The sequence below is a fragment of the Cupressus sempervirens genome, chromosome 5 (genome assembly GCF_028749045.1).
Source record: "Cupressus sempervirens isolate cs-2001-9-10 chromosome 5, ASM2874904v1, whole genome shotgun sequence".
In the NCBI taxonomy this organism is placed as follows: Eukaryota; Viridiplantae; Streptophyta; class Pinopsida; order Cupressales; family Cupressaceae; genus Cupressus; species Cupressus sempervirens.
The window spans coordinates 352,618,432-352,637,875 of NC_143122.1; the positions used below are offsets into that span (position 1 = coordinate 352,618,432).

The 19,444-nt window shown below is 29.7% G+C and overlaps 1 protein-coding gene across 1 annotated transcript; it reads right to left on the bottom strand.

Annotated features, from left to right (window-relative positions):
- Window positions 1-8,874: 8,874 nt before the first annotated feature.
- On the bottom strand, window positions 8,875-19,211 carry LOC149556177 (putative aquaporin NIP5-1). The gene is made up of 5 exons (XM_089830306.1): window positions 18,120-19,211; window positions 17,171-17,395; window positions 9,723-9,917; window positions 9,498-9,559; window positions 8,875-9,370 (listed from the first exon to the last, which is right to left on the bottom strand). Exons 1-5 carry the CDS (start codon window positions 18,318-18,320, stop codon window positions 9,169-9,171), a joined length of 885 nt encoding a protein of 294 aa, XP_089686432.1. The 5' UTR covers window positions 18,321-19,211; the 3' UTR covers window positions 8,875-9,168.
- Window positions 19,212-19,444: the final 233 nt, after the last annotated feature.

The following is a 19,444-nucleotide window of genomic DNA, read 5'->3' on the forward strand; positions in this document are numbered from 1 at the left end:
GTAAGCACTTATCACTAACCATTATGCTTGTAAAATAAAATAACTTTATCTATTCTAAATTCCATAAACCATAAAATCATAAACATAAACTCACAACATATAACACAAATATTTGGTCATGTTGAAACCCTTGGTTAGAGGTAAAATTATGGTGGGGATGGTACCCACAAATCCATCAGTACTATAGTAAGAAGTGCCTTATTAGGGCTATATTGTCTCTGTCACTTCTAGCAACTTACTTTGTTAAGAGTGTACAATCATATCTCCTAAGATCTACCTTCTTCAAGGATTTTACAACACTATGCTAAGTGTGTACTCAATTAAGAGATTTCACATAAGATTATTAGGTTGACCTTGTCAAAGGATTTTGTCTGCTACAATGATTAGAAAATGGCAGTAAACTTATTTGAATAACACAACTTACTTTGCCAATAAGATCTCTCTTCTGCACAACTGTATATCACCTTGTTGTGACTAATCTTCAACACCTCTCAACTTTTATTGAGTCTATGATATACCCCTCTCTTTACTCTTCTATAGTAAAATCTCTTCTCAACAGTAGTAGAAATGCCCCTCTTTCTCACTTCAACAAAAAACTTTAAATCTTTCCTTATAGGTCCTTTTATAGTTTTCTTTTCCCTCTTCGATCTCTAATTGAATTAGGGTTTAGGAACTCACTACAATGTATCATTGATCAAAATCAACAATCTACAATAATTCATGTTCCATACTTTTCCTTTTTGCATTTTTATTAGCTCTTTTCTACCTTGAAATCATACAACAATCAATTCTCTCTTACCAATAAATCTTTTCAAATATTTGCCTCTATGAGTGGGAATTTTGTTTCCCACTTATTATGATCATCTTACATTGTAATTTGTACTAATTCAAACATTTGAGAGACCTCTATTGAACTCGGTTAATATACTATCTCTGGTTAGTATAAATATTATCTCTTGGTGATGTCTCTACTCAGGTATAACTAACTTTCTTAGTAATATCTCTTCTCGGCTAATATAGAAGTATTCAATAAGTACTAAACTCGAGTATTAACTAAAAAATCATTCATCTCCCCCTTCATTTCTTAGGCAATATAATGATACTCGATGCTAGTGTTCATTGACTAACGCATTCTCAGTCACCATCTTTTTTACAATAATTGGAAACATAAGTATTTATGGGAGTAACATTAGGTTATTCATGAACTGATGCATATTGCATATTCCTATTTGATTTTTGATAGGGGTAGGACCCCTAACTTGTTTCACAAGTACTCAAACCTTTCCCTTGGTCATGGTTTTGTAAATACATTGAGGTGGGAATATACTCCACACTGACTTCTTTATCTTGCACTTTCTCTCTCATAAAATTATATTTGATTTCTATGTGTTTGGTTCTAGTGCATTACTGGATTCTTGGATATATTTCAATAGCAATAGTGTTTTTACAATGTATAATAGTTGGTTCTTCAACTATTTCTTGTTTTCCTTCTAGAATCTACTTTATCCATGCAACTTGTTGACAATTGATTGTAGCTACCACATATTCAGCTTACACAATTGACTATGAAATATGATTCTTCTTCTTACATATCCATAAAAGTAACCTTTCTCCTAAGAAATATTCTCAACTTCTTGTGCTCTTCCTGTCATCAATATTGTCTTACCATTTTGCATCTGTATAAAATTTAAGATCAAAGTCTCCTCACTTTTCATACCATACACCATAATTTTGAGTACCTTTTAGATATCGCAATATCTTTTTAACTATTGTGAGATGTGACTAATTTGGTTGTGATGAGAAAATTGCAACAATTCCTATGGCTTGAGCTATATCAATTCTATTGTGAACAACATATTATAACTTCCCAATCATTGATTTGTAGAGAGTTTCATTCACTTTCTTGGATTCATCTTGTTTTGATATCTTTTAATTGGTAATAGTCAATGTAATTACTGGTTTAAATTATTCCTATTAGAAAGAATGGGGTTTTTGTTGCACCATAGTCTTATAGAACCACAATAGGTGGTTAAGCCATGTCAGGAATCCTGTTAGGGATACTGACTCATTGCCAACAATCCCCCTCCTAGCGTCACTCATTATGGCCTGAGATATTTGAACCTATAACCAAACTATGATACCAATTGTCAAAGGCCAAGGTTTTCGTTGCACCAAAAGATCAACCTGTCAATGCTTGATACAACCAATAGTCTTATAGAACCATAGGAGGTGGTTAAGCCATCTTGAAAATCATGTAAGGGACATTGGCCCACTACCAACACTTCCATCCCAAAATTCTTCAATTTATTTCTTTTATGTATTTTGATTGAGTGATATAGATCCCATTCTTCATCTACTCTACTTGAAGTCTAAAAAAGAATTTTATTTCTCCAATGATAGACATATCAAACTCATTCTGAGTCATCTCCTCAACAAATGACTTACTTAATGCTTTATATCCTCCAAATATTATATCATCCATAGAAATTTAAGCAATTAAGACTTTAATTTTACTTTCAATCTTAAGTTATAGATGACCATTATCACTTGTTCTTAAAAATCCTATTTCGATCAAATAAGAATGTAACCTTTCATTCCTTTCTCCCAGTACTTATTTTAGTCCATATAGTGCCTTATGTAGCTTATATAACAAATCTTTGCCTTGTATTGTGACAAATACTTCAAGTTGTTCAATGTATACTTCCTCTTCCAATACTCCGTTCAAAAATACTTCTTTGAATACTCCCTCTTCTAGTACTCCATTCAAAAATGTTGATTCACATCCATTTGATAAACTTTAAATCATTTATAAGCTGCATATGGTAGCATTATTCTTACAGCTTCTAATCTAGCAATTGATAAAAATGTCTCTCCATAATATAACCTTTCCTCCTGTGCATAACCTTTACAAACTAATATTTCCTTATTTCTTATTAATTATCCACATTTATTTAGCTTATTTATAAACACCCACTTTGTTCCTAAAACATTTTTGTCCTTAAGCCCAGGAACTAGTGAGAAAGTATTATTCTTCTCAATTTGATCTAGTTCTTCCTTCAAAGCTTATTTCTATTCTTCATCCTTTAATACATCTTTCACCAATTTAGGCTTCATTTCTGATATTAAACATGGTGTATTCCTTTCTCCTAGTTGTCTTTTGGCTTATACTCCTTCATTTTTGTCTCCAATTATGTCTCACAAGTTGTGGTTGATCCTCATGTGCCTTGGCTTCATAGGTTCTATGTTTTAATTTTTCTCCTTAATTTTCTCTCACTATGGTGTTGTTAGTTTAGCATTATCGATTCTTACAATTACACATTGTATTTTGATCTTCTTAGGTTCAAAGTATATTGGCTTTTTGTATTCCTCTGGTTTCCTATTGCTATTTTCTTCATTATGTTCAAAGAACTTGTCTATCTTCACATTGGAACTTTCAACAATTTTATTTGTCTTCAATTTTAGACACTTGTATGTTTTTCTTCTAGTTGAGCGTCCCAGAAATATTACTTCTTCACTCTCAATGTCAAGCTTTCCATTTCTTTCATCTTTCTTAATATAACACTTACTTCCAAACATTTTAAAATAGATTTGATACCAATTGTAGGTATAGGATTGATTACTGGGGGGGTTGTGGGGTGAATTTGTAATCAACAACTTTCAAACTTTTAACACCTTTCTAAAATCTTTAACGATAAGATTCAGTTTTGCCCATAACATTGTTATCAGTTAAGTGCATAAATAATCACACAAAATAGTAAAAGTGTTCACACAATAATAGCATGAATATTTATCTCATGGAAACCCAATTTGGGTGAAAACCATGGTGTGAGAATGGTTCTCACAAATGTTGTACTCCTCTGGAAAATGCTATGTTAGGAGCTTTCCCGATTAAGGATTACAAAAAATTGTCAAGTGTTCCCTATTAAAGGATTTTCCTATAGATTTGTTAAGATCTTTTCTCTTCTACGAGTAACCTTGATAAAGGATTTCAACACTCTAATCTGAGAATTCTACCATGTCAAAGGTTTTACAATAGATTGATTAAGTCACCCTTTTAAGGGATTTCAACTGTTACAATGGTAAGAAGTTAATAAAAATAAAAATGATATGTGATTAAAGAATTTCCTTTGTTTATCATATCCCATAAAGCTCTTCAATACACTAACATGCCATAATTGTTCTCTCTTCTATGATCGCAACCAACTGACTACTTCTGTGCTCCAATAACTATCTCTTTTCTTTTCTTCCATTTCCAATCACTTTCTCTAGTCATGATACCTTCTCCTTGTCTTTTTCTTTTTCCTTAAGTATATCACAAACCCTAAACCTAGATTCAACAATCATAATAACATCCTTTCATCCTTGTAAAAACTTTTCAAACAATCTTCTTCTCTTTGACCTAATATTGATTGACTTTTTCCACTTCTTAGATAATATAGTGAAGACATGTCATTTTGCATGATAGAAGTACTTTGAACAAGCTTTCTAATGATTATGAATCTGATACATTTTGAATTTTTTAGGTATAGATTTTTTTACGTGAATTGAATAGAGGTTCGTTATAAAAAAATGAACCTCTATATTGAATGTTCCTGGAAAAATAGTAACTAGTACTTGAGAATATTATTTTTGAAAAATAGCTAGAGTCTTCGTATTTGAGTCCTCTTTTAATAAAAAAAAAAAAAAAAAAGAGAGAGATTTTGAAATCGGGTAAATATATACTAAGTTACATGTGTCAAAAGCCACATATGTTTGAATTAGTGTTATGTCAACTTCAAACTCTGATAAAATATGAAATACGAAGGATAAAGACATCAAACCACCTCCATAGTTTCAATATGGATGTTAACAAACTAAATTTTAAAGAATCACAATGATATCTATTGTAGAAATAAAGTTATGTACATGTCAAAATTAGTGTTACTCTTTAAAAATAAGGTTTTTGATAACATACCAATTTTTGTGGGAAAAAAGATCAATTCAATTTTTTTATTAAAAAATTATTTAGAATCTAGATAGAAAATCCTAAAAGACTAATTAACTTCCTCTTCAAAATCCTACGCATCAAAAGGAAATTTGCATTTGAAAGTGAAAATTCTCTTGAAAATTCACAGTTCAATGTCAGCTTAGGCAAAAATATGTAACCCATTATTGTGGGTCCACCCTGCCAGGATATTTTACATGATTTTGGTGAGATTTCATTATAGTAAGCTAGCTAATATCTTATTCTAAATGTCTTAGTTATTATTTTCATAGTATGTAATAGAAAAGATTATTCATTTTAACTTTTTTTAATCATAAATTATGGATATTTTTATTCTCGTAATTTATAAATACTAATATTTTTCCATTTTTTTATTTCTAGCATAGAATACAAGTTGTGGATGATTCAAAGATTGAGTCAAAAATCATTGTTGCAAGCCCAACTACTTATGTAAAGTCAAATGATGCTTTTGAAATTGTGTGAATGAATTTGTAGGATTAGTTTTAGATTCTTTAATAAAAAACCATCAAAGTTATTGAGCACACAATGTTAATGATTGACCATGTTGAAAACTTGAAATATTATAAATGGAAAATGTTGCAAAAGTAGTTCTCAAGACATCTTTAAAACCAGTTGCTTTTCAATCAATGATGAAAGAAGTATATTGTGCTCATTATGAAAATAAAAGTACCCAACTCATCATTAAAGAATGCTTTGTGAAGTGTTTTGCATATAGTTAGTTCTTATTTTACCTATAATATTTCTAAGTAATTTAAAATGGTTGTAGTGAAACATATATTTTCTCTTTCACTTATGTAAGTTTGATGAACAAGAGAGAAAAAAGAGTTATTTTAAAATACCAAAGTGATGTATGGTAGTATATTTTAACTATATGCAAAATATTTTATTCTGATATATCTTTTTACAATGCATGGCTTTGTAAAATATGTGGCACTAAAAGAATTCTTTGAATAAATCTCACAAATATATGTGAAATATTAGTTATAAAAAGGCATTTCACAAATATATGAAACACTAGATTATGTGTATCTAACCCAAATCCTATTGTAAGTGCAATCTTAACCATAGTATAACCCCTAAACCCTACTATTATTTGAATAGTATTGATGCTAATACTAAATTTGAACTTAATCATATTGTAACCCTAAATATTAAGTAACCCTAAATGCCACCCTTAATCATTCCCCTAACATTATGTAAACTCCAATTCTACCCTAACTACTAATCCTTCACACTAAACCTAACTATAATTTTAAGCATGATACTAATCCTAACTCTAAATTATACATCCTATTGCTAATGATGGTCATAATCATACTCTAATCTTGACCCTAATGCTAACCCTAATCCCTGGCCCTAATCCTAACCCTAAACAAAACACAAGCTATGATACTAATTCTAACTCTAAACCCTACATCATAAATCCTAATCATTGTATAAATCCTAAGCCTAACCATTATTTGAATAACATTAATGCTATCCTAAAATATATCATAAGCATTATTATAATAAAATAAATGCTAATACTAATCTTGAACTTTGATATGAATTATATACACAATCTTGACCATTACACCACATTCTATCCCTAACCATAAACTGATCCTAACATTGAATCAAAACTATAATTATAACTATAATCATAAACCTAAACTCTAACCCTAATTAGATCATTGCCCCTAGTCATAATGCTAACCTTAACCTTAATACTAACCCTAACCCTATCCTTGATGTAATTGCATATAAAATTCATATAATGTCTTCCATGTTGTGATGTGACTACTACTAGCATATAAATATCTATTATATATAAAATATGTCAAGAGATATCCTTCTCCAAGTGTCTATTTTCATCAAATTACAAGATACAATAGATGCCTCAACAAGGATATCTTTAGGCCTATTTTATATAATATGTACATAAAGATTGGTTTATTTTAAAGATAAAACAACTTATTATTTTATAATAATAAATAGTATTGATAAATTGATTGTTAAACATTAGCATTTCATAATCCTTTAAGTTGTTTATAAATTTTTAGATTGAAATGTGATATGTTGTTCATAAGTGAATAAGATTACAAACATATTAAAAAAAACAATTTGAATTGAAAGAATAAAGCATAATATAAATTTTTAAAAATTAAACATTTTAAAAAAAAATTCTTAGCATTACATACAACAAAAAAGAGTAGGGTAATAAAAGGGAAAATTGCCATTCTTAGTTTCTATTTATTAAAATAATTTTTAAATTTATAGTCTATTGTTTTGGGAAAAAAAGGTTATTTATTCTACTAACCATCTCATTCTTTCACAAGAAAAAAGTAGTAATTTTATTTTTATTTTTTAATTTATAAATGTTAAAAATTATTTTTTAAAATTAATGAAGATGAGTATTGGACAATCAATATTTATATATTTATTAGCTTTTAGATTTAAAGTTGTTTGACTATTAATCATAAGAAAAAATAGTGAACAAGATCATAAATAAATTTAAATAAGATATATAATATTAAAAAAATGATTAGAAGGACAAAAAAGAAGTGTAAAAGAAAAGATCTCCAAAAGACAAAAAAAAATTATTGAGAACAAATAGGAGTTTAGACTATTAAAAGAGATACTCAAATAACAATCTTATCTATTGACATACAACCAACAATAAATCATCAATCAACATTATTTTTTATATTAAAATTAAATATGAGAATTTCAATCACTAAAAGATAAAAATTAATATAATAATTAATTGGCCAACTTCAATCCTTGTATTGAGACTAAGTATGAGAATCTCAATCACTAAAAAATAGAAATTTGCATAACAATCTCATTCATTCACATAAGAATCAATAATAAATAATCAACCAACTTCATTCTTATATGGAAACAAATTTGAGAAATTCAATTGCTAAAAGATAGAAACTAGCATAGCAATCTTGCTCATTCACTTACAATCAATAATAAATAATCTACCAATGAGAATTTCAATCACTAAAAGATAGAAACTAACATAACAATCTCATTCATTTATTCACATAAAATCAATAATTAATAATCTATCAACTTTAGTGGTTGCTATAGTGGTTGTATTGAAAGTAAATATGAGAAATTCAATCACTTAAAGATTGAAACTAACATAACAATCCTATACATTGACATAGAATCAAACATAAATAATCAATCAATATTAGCTCTTATATCAAAACTTAATAAGAATTTCAATCATAGAAAAATAGAAAGTAACATGACAATCTCACTCATTCACATAGCGATCAATAATAAATAATCAACCAGCTTGAACAAAAAATGTAAAATTCTATCACTAAAAAATAGAAACTAACATAACAATCTTGTTCATTAACTTACAATCATAATAAATAATCAAATAATAAGAATTTCAATCAATAAAAAATAAGAACTGGAACAACAATCTTATCCATTCCCATACATTCAATAATAAACAATCAAACAACTTTAGTATAAGCAACTTTAGTACTTATACTGAAACTAAATCTTCAAATCTGAATCATTAAATAATAGAAACCCAAACGAATACCATTCATTTACATAACCTCTATAATAAATAACCAATCAACTTCAATCATTATATTAAAATATTCTATGAAAAATTTCAATCACTGAACAATAGAAACTAACATAACAGTTGCATACATTTACATACAATCAATAATAAATAATCAATAATCAGTCAATTCTTTATACTGAAACTAAATATGAGAATTTTAATGAATTCTTGTTTTTGGCTTGAATTGTGTCAATCTGATATCACTCAATGAGAATTTTAATTAAAAATAAAAACAAACATACCAGCACTCTCAGCCTTCAAATTCAAATTACCACAGAAGACGCGATTTACTATAATACTGTAAGTCTTTATTATTATTTTTAAATTTTTTGAGTTTAACTCACACAAACACAAAGTATAACGCACTTGGGAGAGCATTCCCTCACAAGCATCATACTTACATAATATGTTTTGGAGAATATAAATATAATATATCACTCTCACAATATATATAATATTTTTCTTCACATAACATATCGGCACAAATATATAAATAGATAAATTCAAAGTTTATGCTTCATTCCAAACAAAGCACAGGATAGAATTATGTGATACTAATAAAGTAGAAGTAGGTTGATAATCAAATGCTTGATTGGGATCTCCTGAAACTGGCAACAGGTCGAGGGCCATCACCTTCAATACGAACGAGAGTATAACAAAGCGCACCCACCAGTGCTCCCGTGATAGGCGCGGTCACATACACCCATATCGCTTTGAAATTATTCGCTGCTATTGCCGGCCCCAATGTCCTCACTAGGTTCATCGATGCCCCACTGTTTGTACTACACACACATACAACAACGGTATCTATTATATTCGATACAAGAACAAAACTTATTCAATTCTATTCAACTCAATTATTTCAGCTTCCAAACCAGCTAATTGTGACTCGTTGTTTTGTTCACTTACCCTGCAATCAGTATGTTGAGTGTGACGGTTGCACCCACTGCGATGCCTGCCAGCTCACCCACCTATGTATTATCATTATTGTTATTGTTGCACCGTGATTAGGATGAATCTTTATTGAAGTGTGTACTGATAATGAGGAGGGAAATATAAAGAAAAGTTATATCATATATTAAGGTTTGATTTTTAGACTAAAAGCATTAAATAGTCAAAGTTAAAGGATTTAACTGCACGTGTGTCAGTTGCGACTGCTGTGACGACGAACATGAGATTGAAGGAGATTATGAACTCCAGCGCGAAGGCCTGGCCATAAGATCCCGATGGAACCGTCACGCCGCCGTGCATGAATGGATGGAATATTCCCTTCAGTGCAAATGATGCACAAATTGATGCAACCACTTGGGCCGTTATGTATAAGGGCACCTGTGTATTGCAGAGTTACATGGTTAGATTCAACTTAGAATATATATATATATATATATATATATAAAAGTTGTGTAAACAATGTCCAATCAAAATTTGGATCATTTTTATGTTCTATGGTGAGGATAAATATGTATAAAAGAAAAGATTTGAAATCTAATGAAAAGTCGTTTCACTCTCTACAAATTAGGCCACCCTTAAACACATCACACATTAAGGAGAAAATTAAGCTTGGAAAAAATAAATCAACTTTGGTTATTTAACACTTTTGGTTTTGGAATGAAGCTTAGTGTGTGATGTTTAAGCCATCTGTACAAATTATCATGGGTTATGAAAAAATTGTGCTTTGATTATATTAAATATATTTTGGATTTTTTTTATTTGATTTTTGAATCAAATTATATTATCTTTGGTGGGCAGTACATCAGACTTCATTATATTCATGTGAATGGAATAGAGTTGTTGATTGTTTGACTAAGTAGATTTCTAAGAGACTAGATGGTTGACAAGTGAACGACTCTCATAGGATTATGTTCCAGCTTTGGAGGAAATTGTGAGGGAGGATATGTTGTTTTAATTGTGGTACTATTTGGACCAACTTTAGTATAAGCTTTTTATTATTTTATTTTGTAAGATGAATTATAGACAAGTAAACCATAAAGAACCATGCAAGATGAGAGAGACAAGAGAAAAAGAACTTGGTCAACCAATTTCCAATTTTTATGACTTTAAAATATATCAAAAAGAGTAGAGAATAGAGCCAAATGAATTAATAATAGAGTAATTATAAAAGTAAAACATGGAAATAACACAATAAATTGAACAAAAGTGAATGTAATTTTAAAAAAAAAAATAGAAGCTTTGATAAAGAGGATTTAAAGTATATTAAAAAATGTAAATATAGAAATCTTAATGATTAAAATTTATAAGAAAAACTAAATGATATGTGTAATAATGATAAAATAAAGCAATCCACGTGAAGAGAAAGTATGTGTATCTATATAAAAACAACAAACAAAAGCATTAAAATTCATGTAAGAACATTAATATTATAGACTTATAAAATTAAGAAAAAATCAAGAGAGAAATATGAAAAATCTAGTTAATAAATGTTCACACATGAGTATGTGTGTATGACATGCAACTACAAAGAATAGATATATATCTTTAAAGATATAAAGAAAAGAAAAAGACAACACTAATAAAAATAAAGGATTATAATATAGTTGAAGCTCTAACAAATATTGAATTGATTTTTAATAAATAAGAATGTTAAGGTGAAGAGATAATAGAAAGAATCAATAAAATATTAGAACTTTTGACAATTATAAATTTTAAAAAAAAATTAAATTTTTTTTTAAAAAAAAATATGTATAATTTCTTTGATAATAAATAAATTAATAATCTATAATAATATAGATTAAAACATAAACAAATACAATAATAAATTAAGTAAAAAAATCGATAATAAATTGTATAATTTGAATTATAACATTACAAAAATAGAGTACCTAAAACTTATCGATATAAACTTCATCTAAACATAATAAATACTACAAACATACATTATTAACGTATCTTATATATCTTACAAGGTTCTATCTCTTTATAAAGGGGACAAAAAGTGCCAAATATGTAGCCAAGGAACATAAGGTGGAGGTTCCATGAGCATATGGTAAAGGACAAGAATGGGCATATTAATTGTAATAAGTGATGAGTAAACAGCCGGTTAAGGTTGACAGTGTGACAAAAACTACCAATTTAATGATGTTGACTTTGAATGCTCTATGGGCCAAGGAAAGGAATCAACCGAATCACGCTTCTCACTCTTCTATTTTAAGCAATAAAATAATCAATCAAATCACTTACTTTAAATATCTGAATAAAAAATCATATTATTTTTTATCTCTTAAAAAGAACGTGGTGGGTCAGTTCGACAAGATAGAATCAGACTACTGTAGATGGGTGTCGGGACTTGGGAGTTAGGAAAGTGTACTGTAAATGGATTTTCGTTTTGTTAACGAAGAAATGCGCTTAAATTTGACGGTTCTTTTCTTTTTTAAGCATAAAGACATATTTTGTCTCTAAAAATTATAAATGAACTCTTTGTTGGTTTATTAAAACATTTACCACAATTCCCTGAACAATATTTAAATATAATCATATCATCAATCAAATTTAATTTTAATAATAATATACGTTTTATATATTTAAAAGTTAACTAAAAATGTATCTAGTTTATATATAATTAGATGTTTATAAATTTCACTTCTATTATTAAAAAAAACTTAAAATTGTGATTGTTATTTTTAAAAATTTAACCACATTTGAATATATTTTATATTGTATGTGATATAGGGGAAGATATCTAATAGTAAATCGAGGTCTAATAATAGTTCACTTTTCACTATAATGACTTTCCAATAATAAATAACCCTGCATAACAATACATACATAAAATTAATCCAAAAAATATCATTAAACACACAGTATATGTTCAATATTGCATAGGGGAAGATACTCGACTATAGCTAACTTTGCTTTTTCAATTGAGATACTGAATGATATCAAAATCATCTGATTGTTTTTATTGTTCTCATATGTGACTTAGATGCTTAAAGCTAAGATTTTAGCTTCTCACCAATAACAATTCACTATGTAGAAGTCATTACTTATTACTAGGTATAAGTTGAACCATTATTGGGGTCCCTAGTGTCTATTATTCAGTGACACCTTTTTTTTGCCACTTTTTGACCTACACACACGTAACAGCTTCTACAGAGTGGAATGTTATTGGCGAGAGGATGAAACCTTATATTTAAGCAATTAAGTTGCATACGAGAACAACAACAAAAATTCCCAATAATTTTGACACTGTTTGGTACCACTGTTGAATATGCAAAGTTATAGCCACTCCAAGCTATCTTCCCCTAGTTAATAATGTTTTTACTATTGAAAAATATATTTTTATTATATAATCTTTGTAATAAAAAGGTAATTATTGTTTCCAATTTCATATCTTGTCTTATTACTATTTGTGTTTTATTTTAAGAATAGACCAATTTAAATTTCATTGCTCTTCAAATTTTAAACTATTTTGAGTTACAATTCAAAGATCATGATAAAAACAACAAAAACTATTTATCAATGCCTTTAAATTTACCAATGTACTTCCATCTTTAAATTCCTCATTTATAAATTATGCCTCATTTTTATCATAGCTTTGAATTGGGTAAGTGGATTGTATTGCTTCTCACATTCATAGAAACTAATTTCTTAAAAAGATATATTATTCTTTTTCATTTTGACGAACTTGAAATTCCTACACCCCTTAAGACTTTGTTCTTAGGATTTACCCTTCTATCTATATTAGGGTTAATATTCAATTTCTTTCTTAATCATATACCCTTTCAATTTAGATTTATTAGATTTGGATCCACCTTTCCTTGTTCTTAATTATTCTATTTTTGTTATATTTTGGAATTTCAAAGCTTGTTCTATTTGATTCATACCCTCCTATTCTATATTATTACCATGGAAACATTTTGAATCCCTTTCCTTACCATACTCACTCATAGTGCTATTATGCTTTATTATGACAATGCATCTTTCATTATCTATAATAGAGCTAACTCCCACTTTCCCTTTTCTTCTTGGATTCACTAAGCATTCTACTTGTAAAGTACTCTACCATTGTAATTAAATTATTTAATAGATGATTAAATACATATACATCTTTGAGGATCATGCAGAGGGCCAACTTGAATGTTGTTTTGGGTATGTATAATTCATTGTCATATATATGAATTAGAATATACGTTAGGGGCATAATATACTGGGAGAAATATTCCTAAGGCATTACTAGACACTAAGTGTGGAGTAGGATTCAATCTATAACAAATAATAATAGTGCAAGATATATAAGTAGTACTTATTTCATTGTAAGAGGAATAATAAAGAACTAGTTCTTATTAATGAGAAGTTGGTAGTTTTAGGGTTTAACTAGTTGATATTTATCTTATAGTTGGTTAATTTTTTCTTGTAATGAAGTTAGATAGCCAGGTCACAAACACATGTTGTCACATATTATTTGTGTGTTGATTACTTAAATCATGATTTGAGTCCCCTATTTCAAAATCCATTTTTGTTCCATGCTAAATTAAGAGAAATTCACTAAGTTGTTAGTTTTGCATATAGAGTAGTTTTAGGTTAGGCTAGACCATTACTATTAAGTCAATGGTTTTCTTTTCTTAATAAGTGGCCTTCATTTTTCCAAGAGACAATACTTCCAACTAAATTTATCTTGGTATAACATTAAAATCTATATTAAATCAAAGATCGATTCTATATAAAAGGATCTATTGGTTAGAATGAGCAATAAATTTGTTAATGGTTGATCTTGGGAGGTAGGTTAGTCTTAATTTACATTTTAATGCTTTAGCCTAATTTTAATGTTTCTCAATTATGAACATTAGTTTCAAGTGCTAAATACAAAAATAAAATTTGTAGATTCCTTCTTCATGGTAGGAAGTATATATGAGTGATTTTTTTCCTAGTAAAAAAGGAAAAAGCGTGTTAGAATAAGGATGGAGGAAATGGAAAATAATACAACTTTATGAGCTAAAATGGTATGGGGATGTTAAATATCATCTTTCATGGTGTGAACCTATAAGAATATACAACCCATCTTCAAAAAATGTTCGTCTTTTTTTGTAGATTCCTCAATGTTGTAAAGGGTTTTCTAGTTCGAATTTTCTTAGCCAATCAGATAAAGATATGATAAGTAATCATATATGTTAGAACCTAGGGGCTATAAAGCATGTGTTATTTTGTGGGACATATTAGACCATTATACTCTTTCTTACTTCAATGATCTAGGATCTAAGGACCATTTGAGGGCACTAGGGTATTAATGTTATGGACTATTCGAAAGAATTCGTAAATTGTGGATCGTTATGTAGAAGATAAACGAGTATTTTTCTTGTGCCTGGTACGAGGGATCAAATAATATTTTCCTAAACAATGTTTGGATGATCTTTCAATAATTTCATTGATTTGGTCAAGAAATTCTGAAGGAGCTCATTCCCTCAAATTTTGATACTTTATTTTATTTAAGAAATATATCTCTCATTTGGAAAAGTGGCCTAGAAAGTAGACTTGGAATAGACATGCACCCCTAAGTGCAACTCTTTTATATGGTTGGTTAGATCAAATAAAATATTAACATAAAATTACTTACATAGGGTTTCCAAGGTCCCTTTAGCAACTTTATGCTATAGTAAAGAGGAAAGAATGGGCCTAAATGTATTTATTTTATTTTATAGATGCCAATTAGTTTAATTATGCATACATTGGCAAACTTTTATCACATTGAAATTTTTTCTTTGGGAATAGAAGTATGAACTTGTAAGCTACACTTTTTTTAGAAGAGAATATTTACCTAGTCATAAGTATATGGATAGATAAGAATCATAAAATGTTTTGAAGAGAAAAATGACATTGTAAATATGGTAGTGAAACAACATAGTTGTAGTTATGTCTATGAAAGTTCATGTACATATGATAAAAAAATTTAAAATGCTTTGTAATGAAGACAAATGTACATTCAATTTGTCAAAAACACACTTTACCATCCATCCCTAGATTCAGAGGTAAAATATAATCAATTATAGTGAATGGGTTAGACTAAGCAATGGTTCCTCGAAATTAATATAATCAATGATAGTGTATGGCCTAAATATTCCCTTTCACTAACTTATTAATATTAAGTTGTCAATATATCGATGAAGAAGAAGAGAAATGTGATTTCTATAGAAGAATTACCCATTTCTTTAAAAAAATAGTTAATTTTGAACTTGGAGATTTAATCCTAGCCAAATTTTAAATATTAATAGACACCCATATATTGATCATCAAAATCAATTTAAATATCATTTCTCTCAATCTTAATTTTGATTAAACTATTCATTTATTTTACTATTCTCAATACAATTCGTTTTCATTCTTTCCAACAATAATCTATCTAAACAAATAAATTAATAAAACATATTATAAAAATAAGGTAGATATAAGTCAAGGACGTATAAATTTATACCCTACACCTTGAAAACTATTTAGTAGTCAATGCCACAAAGAAAATAGTAGTGGAGGGTCCCATCCACTAGGCATAATTTGCTTCCAACACGGCATGAAAGATTTGAGTGGTCAAATCCATACATAAGCTAGCCTTTAGTGAGGGAAGTAGACCCTAACAAGTAAGAGATGGCATCCCCTCCCTCCCTAGAATATTAGACCTTCAAGGACGTATCATTGGCTACATATTCTCCCCGCTTTGAACAGTTAACAAGCTTACTTTTATGCACTTTTATAAAGTACAAATGTTTAAAAGATAATATGGTGGCCACATTGTGAGTGATCTCAAATTGAAGCATGAAGAGGAAATATGAAATTTACTTTACAAAAGAACTGGTTTTGAATAGATGTATGGTCCCGCACTAATAAAGCACACATTCTTTCGCCGTCAACAAAAAGAACTTTATGAGCTTGTGGGGAGTAGACAACCGACTTGGGTACTATTAGGTAGAAAAGTGGCTTGAATGCCATGGACGGTGTTAATGTACTCCAAGCTCTATGGAATGAATCTGCACCTTATGCGTTTGGAAATGGGAGCCACTTTAGTGTATAACTATTAAATCATGGGTTTGACTTACTATTAAAGAGGTAGAGTGAAATCACGCCAATTCACTCCTAAAAAACCCTAGGGATGCGGCTAACATGTAAGTAAATAAAATAATTATAAGGGCCCTAATTTTGACGGTCAATATACCTGTCTGTGACGGCTCTCTTATTGTAAGTAAAGTTGAAAACATATTTTGACGGTCTACCCAAGTACAGTCTTTTGTATTTTACAGAAAAAATGCATGAATCCAAGTAAGTCTTTACTAAATATTTGATATTTTACAGAAAGAATGCAGAAATTTGACTATACGTATGTCCATCAAATTTAGGCAAGTTACGAATCATTGAGCATTGAATTTGTCCAAATCAGATAAGCTATGGCCATTGAATCTGTGAAAGCTAGAAAACTAGACTGGACAGGAAAGTATTCACTGAAAAGAATGGAAGTATGAAGAATTTTGTTACTGGTAGCCATTATATGCGTGAGAACTAGAAAACTAGGCAAGAGAGGAAAGAATTCACATAGAAAAAATAAAGTACGAAGAAATTGTTAATGGTTAGGTTAGGGGCGGAACCTGAACCCAGGGAAAATGGCGGAGAACAGCGAAGGAAATGGTGAGGGAAGGATTGAGATGCGCTCCAGAGATGTGTCCAGTTGAGAGTATAATGATCATCACAGCCAGACCAGATGACAAAGCCAGACCCAGCAGGGTTTCATTTCCTCCATTCTTTTCATTAATAATGGGCGCGGCTGTGGCAGCAAATATGAGCATGAATGTCCCGATGAATTCTGCTCCCACCTTCATTACGTCACAAATTGCAATTCAGAAACTGTTCCAATTTTCTTTTACTCGAATCTTTTCGATAAGCATTAGAAATTTGTATCACAAAACAATAAATAAAAATGTGATCATTTCACAACATTGCGAGTCAAAAACTGTTACAATCTACAATTGATCAGTCTTTTGAGCAAATTAGAGAAATTTGCATCACAAAGGATCCAGAAAAGAGCTCATTTAACTACATTACAAATGAAAAATTGTTACAATTTACTTTTGCTCAATCTTTAGAACAAAGCATAGAAATTTGCATCGAAAAATGTTCTCGTATGACAACACTGCAATTCAAAAACTGTTCCAATTTACTTTTGGTCAATCATTTAAATAAACAAAAGAAATTTGAATCAAAAAAGGATCTAAAAATGTGCACATTGTCAAAATTGCAATTGAAAAACTGTTCCAATTTACTTTTGCTCAACTTTCAATCAAACAAGAGAAATTTCCATCACTAAAAGATTTAAAAGCGAACTTATTTAGCTTCACGCCGTAGAATGGAAAATGGATTACAATTAAGAACTCTACGTCACAAAATGATCTAAAGATGTTGTTATTTGGCATCAGATTGTAAATTGCTGATAAATTGAGACTGAATTAACATATATCAAGTTTTCGTGTGATATTTGCCCCTACTCTGCTTTCAATTGAAACAAAATTCTGCAAGATTAGGCGAGAATAAATAATGTACCTTTTGCCAGAGCGAAACAGAGATAACAGGAAATGCGTCTTTGCGCCATGACTCCAAAGCAAAGCACTCGCACGGATTAAGGCCTGATAATTTCCCTTGCCGACTCTCTCCGTTCACCCTCAAGCTCAAGAAAGGAGCCCCGGGAGTTCCAGGGGTCGGGGGCGCAGATTGAACTGGAGTCCCAATCTCAGAGTCCGTCATCAAATTCTCCTTAAGCTAAACAGTTTTTTCCTTTTTAAGGGTTTCTATAGTATAAAAACTTAAAACAAAAACTGAGAGATTCTAAAGGCTGATTCTACATGGTAGATTTTAAATTTTCTTGAAGTTTTTTTTTTTTGGATTTTTTTCAGAGGGCAAAAACGAAGAAGGACCGAATTTACATAATGATAGGCTTTTCTTAAGGTTTTCCTAAGGAATAATGTCTACGGGATTATCCAGAGCTTACTACTCTAAAACTTATCAACTGAACAAGATTTCTTTTCTTTTTTTTTTTGGATTTTTTCTCAGAGGGCTAAAACAAAGCAGGGCCGAATTTACATAATGACAGGTTTTTCTTTAAGGTTTTACTAAGGAATAATGCCTGCGGGATTATCCAGAGCTTGCTACACTAAAGTTTATTTACTGAGAAAGATTTTTTAGCATAATAATCGATGGAATTCTAGAAAAAAGAAGTTTCAGATCACAAAATACATAAATATCACTTGCTGCAACTCAAAATCCGTTGATCAAACATAAATATCACTTGCTGTAGCTCAAAATCTGATGATCAGATTGCAATTTCTTCCAGCTCAAAGCAAGAACTTGAAATCTTTCAAAGAGGATCGATAAAGATTACAGCTTACATGAAAATTTGCAGATGGAGGGATGATTGAGAGGAAATTGTGGCTAAATAGGATCTGATGAAATGCGTGTAAACAAAGTCAATGCGTTGGCTAGATGCTCTGCATATGCATCAATAAAATAAGGTTTTCTTTTGGAAGGTGCCAGCTGATCGCCCTGCGAAAGACATCATGCACGTACAATCGATGCGAAGCTCACCCTTTAAATAATTTGGGCCTGTGGGGCCCTATTTTTTAATGTCTTTACAACCGACATTTTCCTATAGATTTGTTTTTTGGATAAATAGCAAAAGAAAAGTAATCAAATGTCTATTACAAGCATTTTTTTAAAGTTCATTAGCTTATTTTGAGGTATGATTTGGTCAAATTTTGTCAATAGAATTTATGGGTGTAATTGGGGGAAGTTAATTTCAATATAATAGGTTTATATATTTTGATTTTGATGGATTAATGTAGATTTTCATTACGAGAATAAATATTTAGAGT

What these genes read in the sequence shown, in the direction of transcription:
- LOC149556177 (XM_089830306.1), bottom strand. Translation starts at nt 18,320, where the DNA reads ATGACGGACTCTGAGATTGGGACTCCAGTTCAATCTGCGCCCCCGACC. An exon ending in GCCATTTTCCCTGGGTTCAG is followed by an intron (nt 9,918 to 17,170) that starts GTTCCGCCCCTA and finishes TGCAATACACAG; the next exon opens with GTGCCCTTATACATAACGGC. An exon ending in TCGCAACTGACACACGTGCA is followed by an intron (nt 9,560 to 9,722) that starts GTTAAATCCTTT and finishes GATAATACATAG; the next exon opens with GTGGGTGAGCTGGCAGGCAT.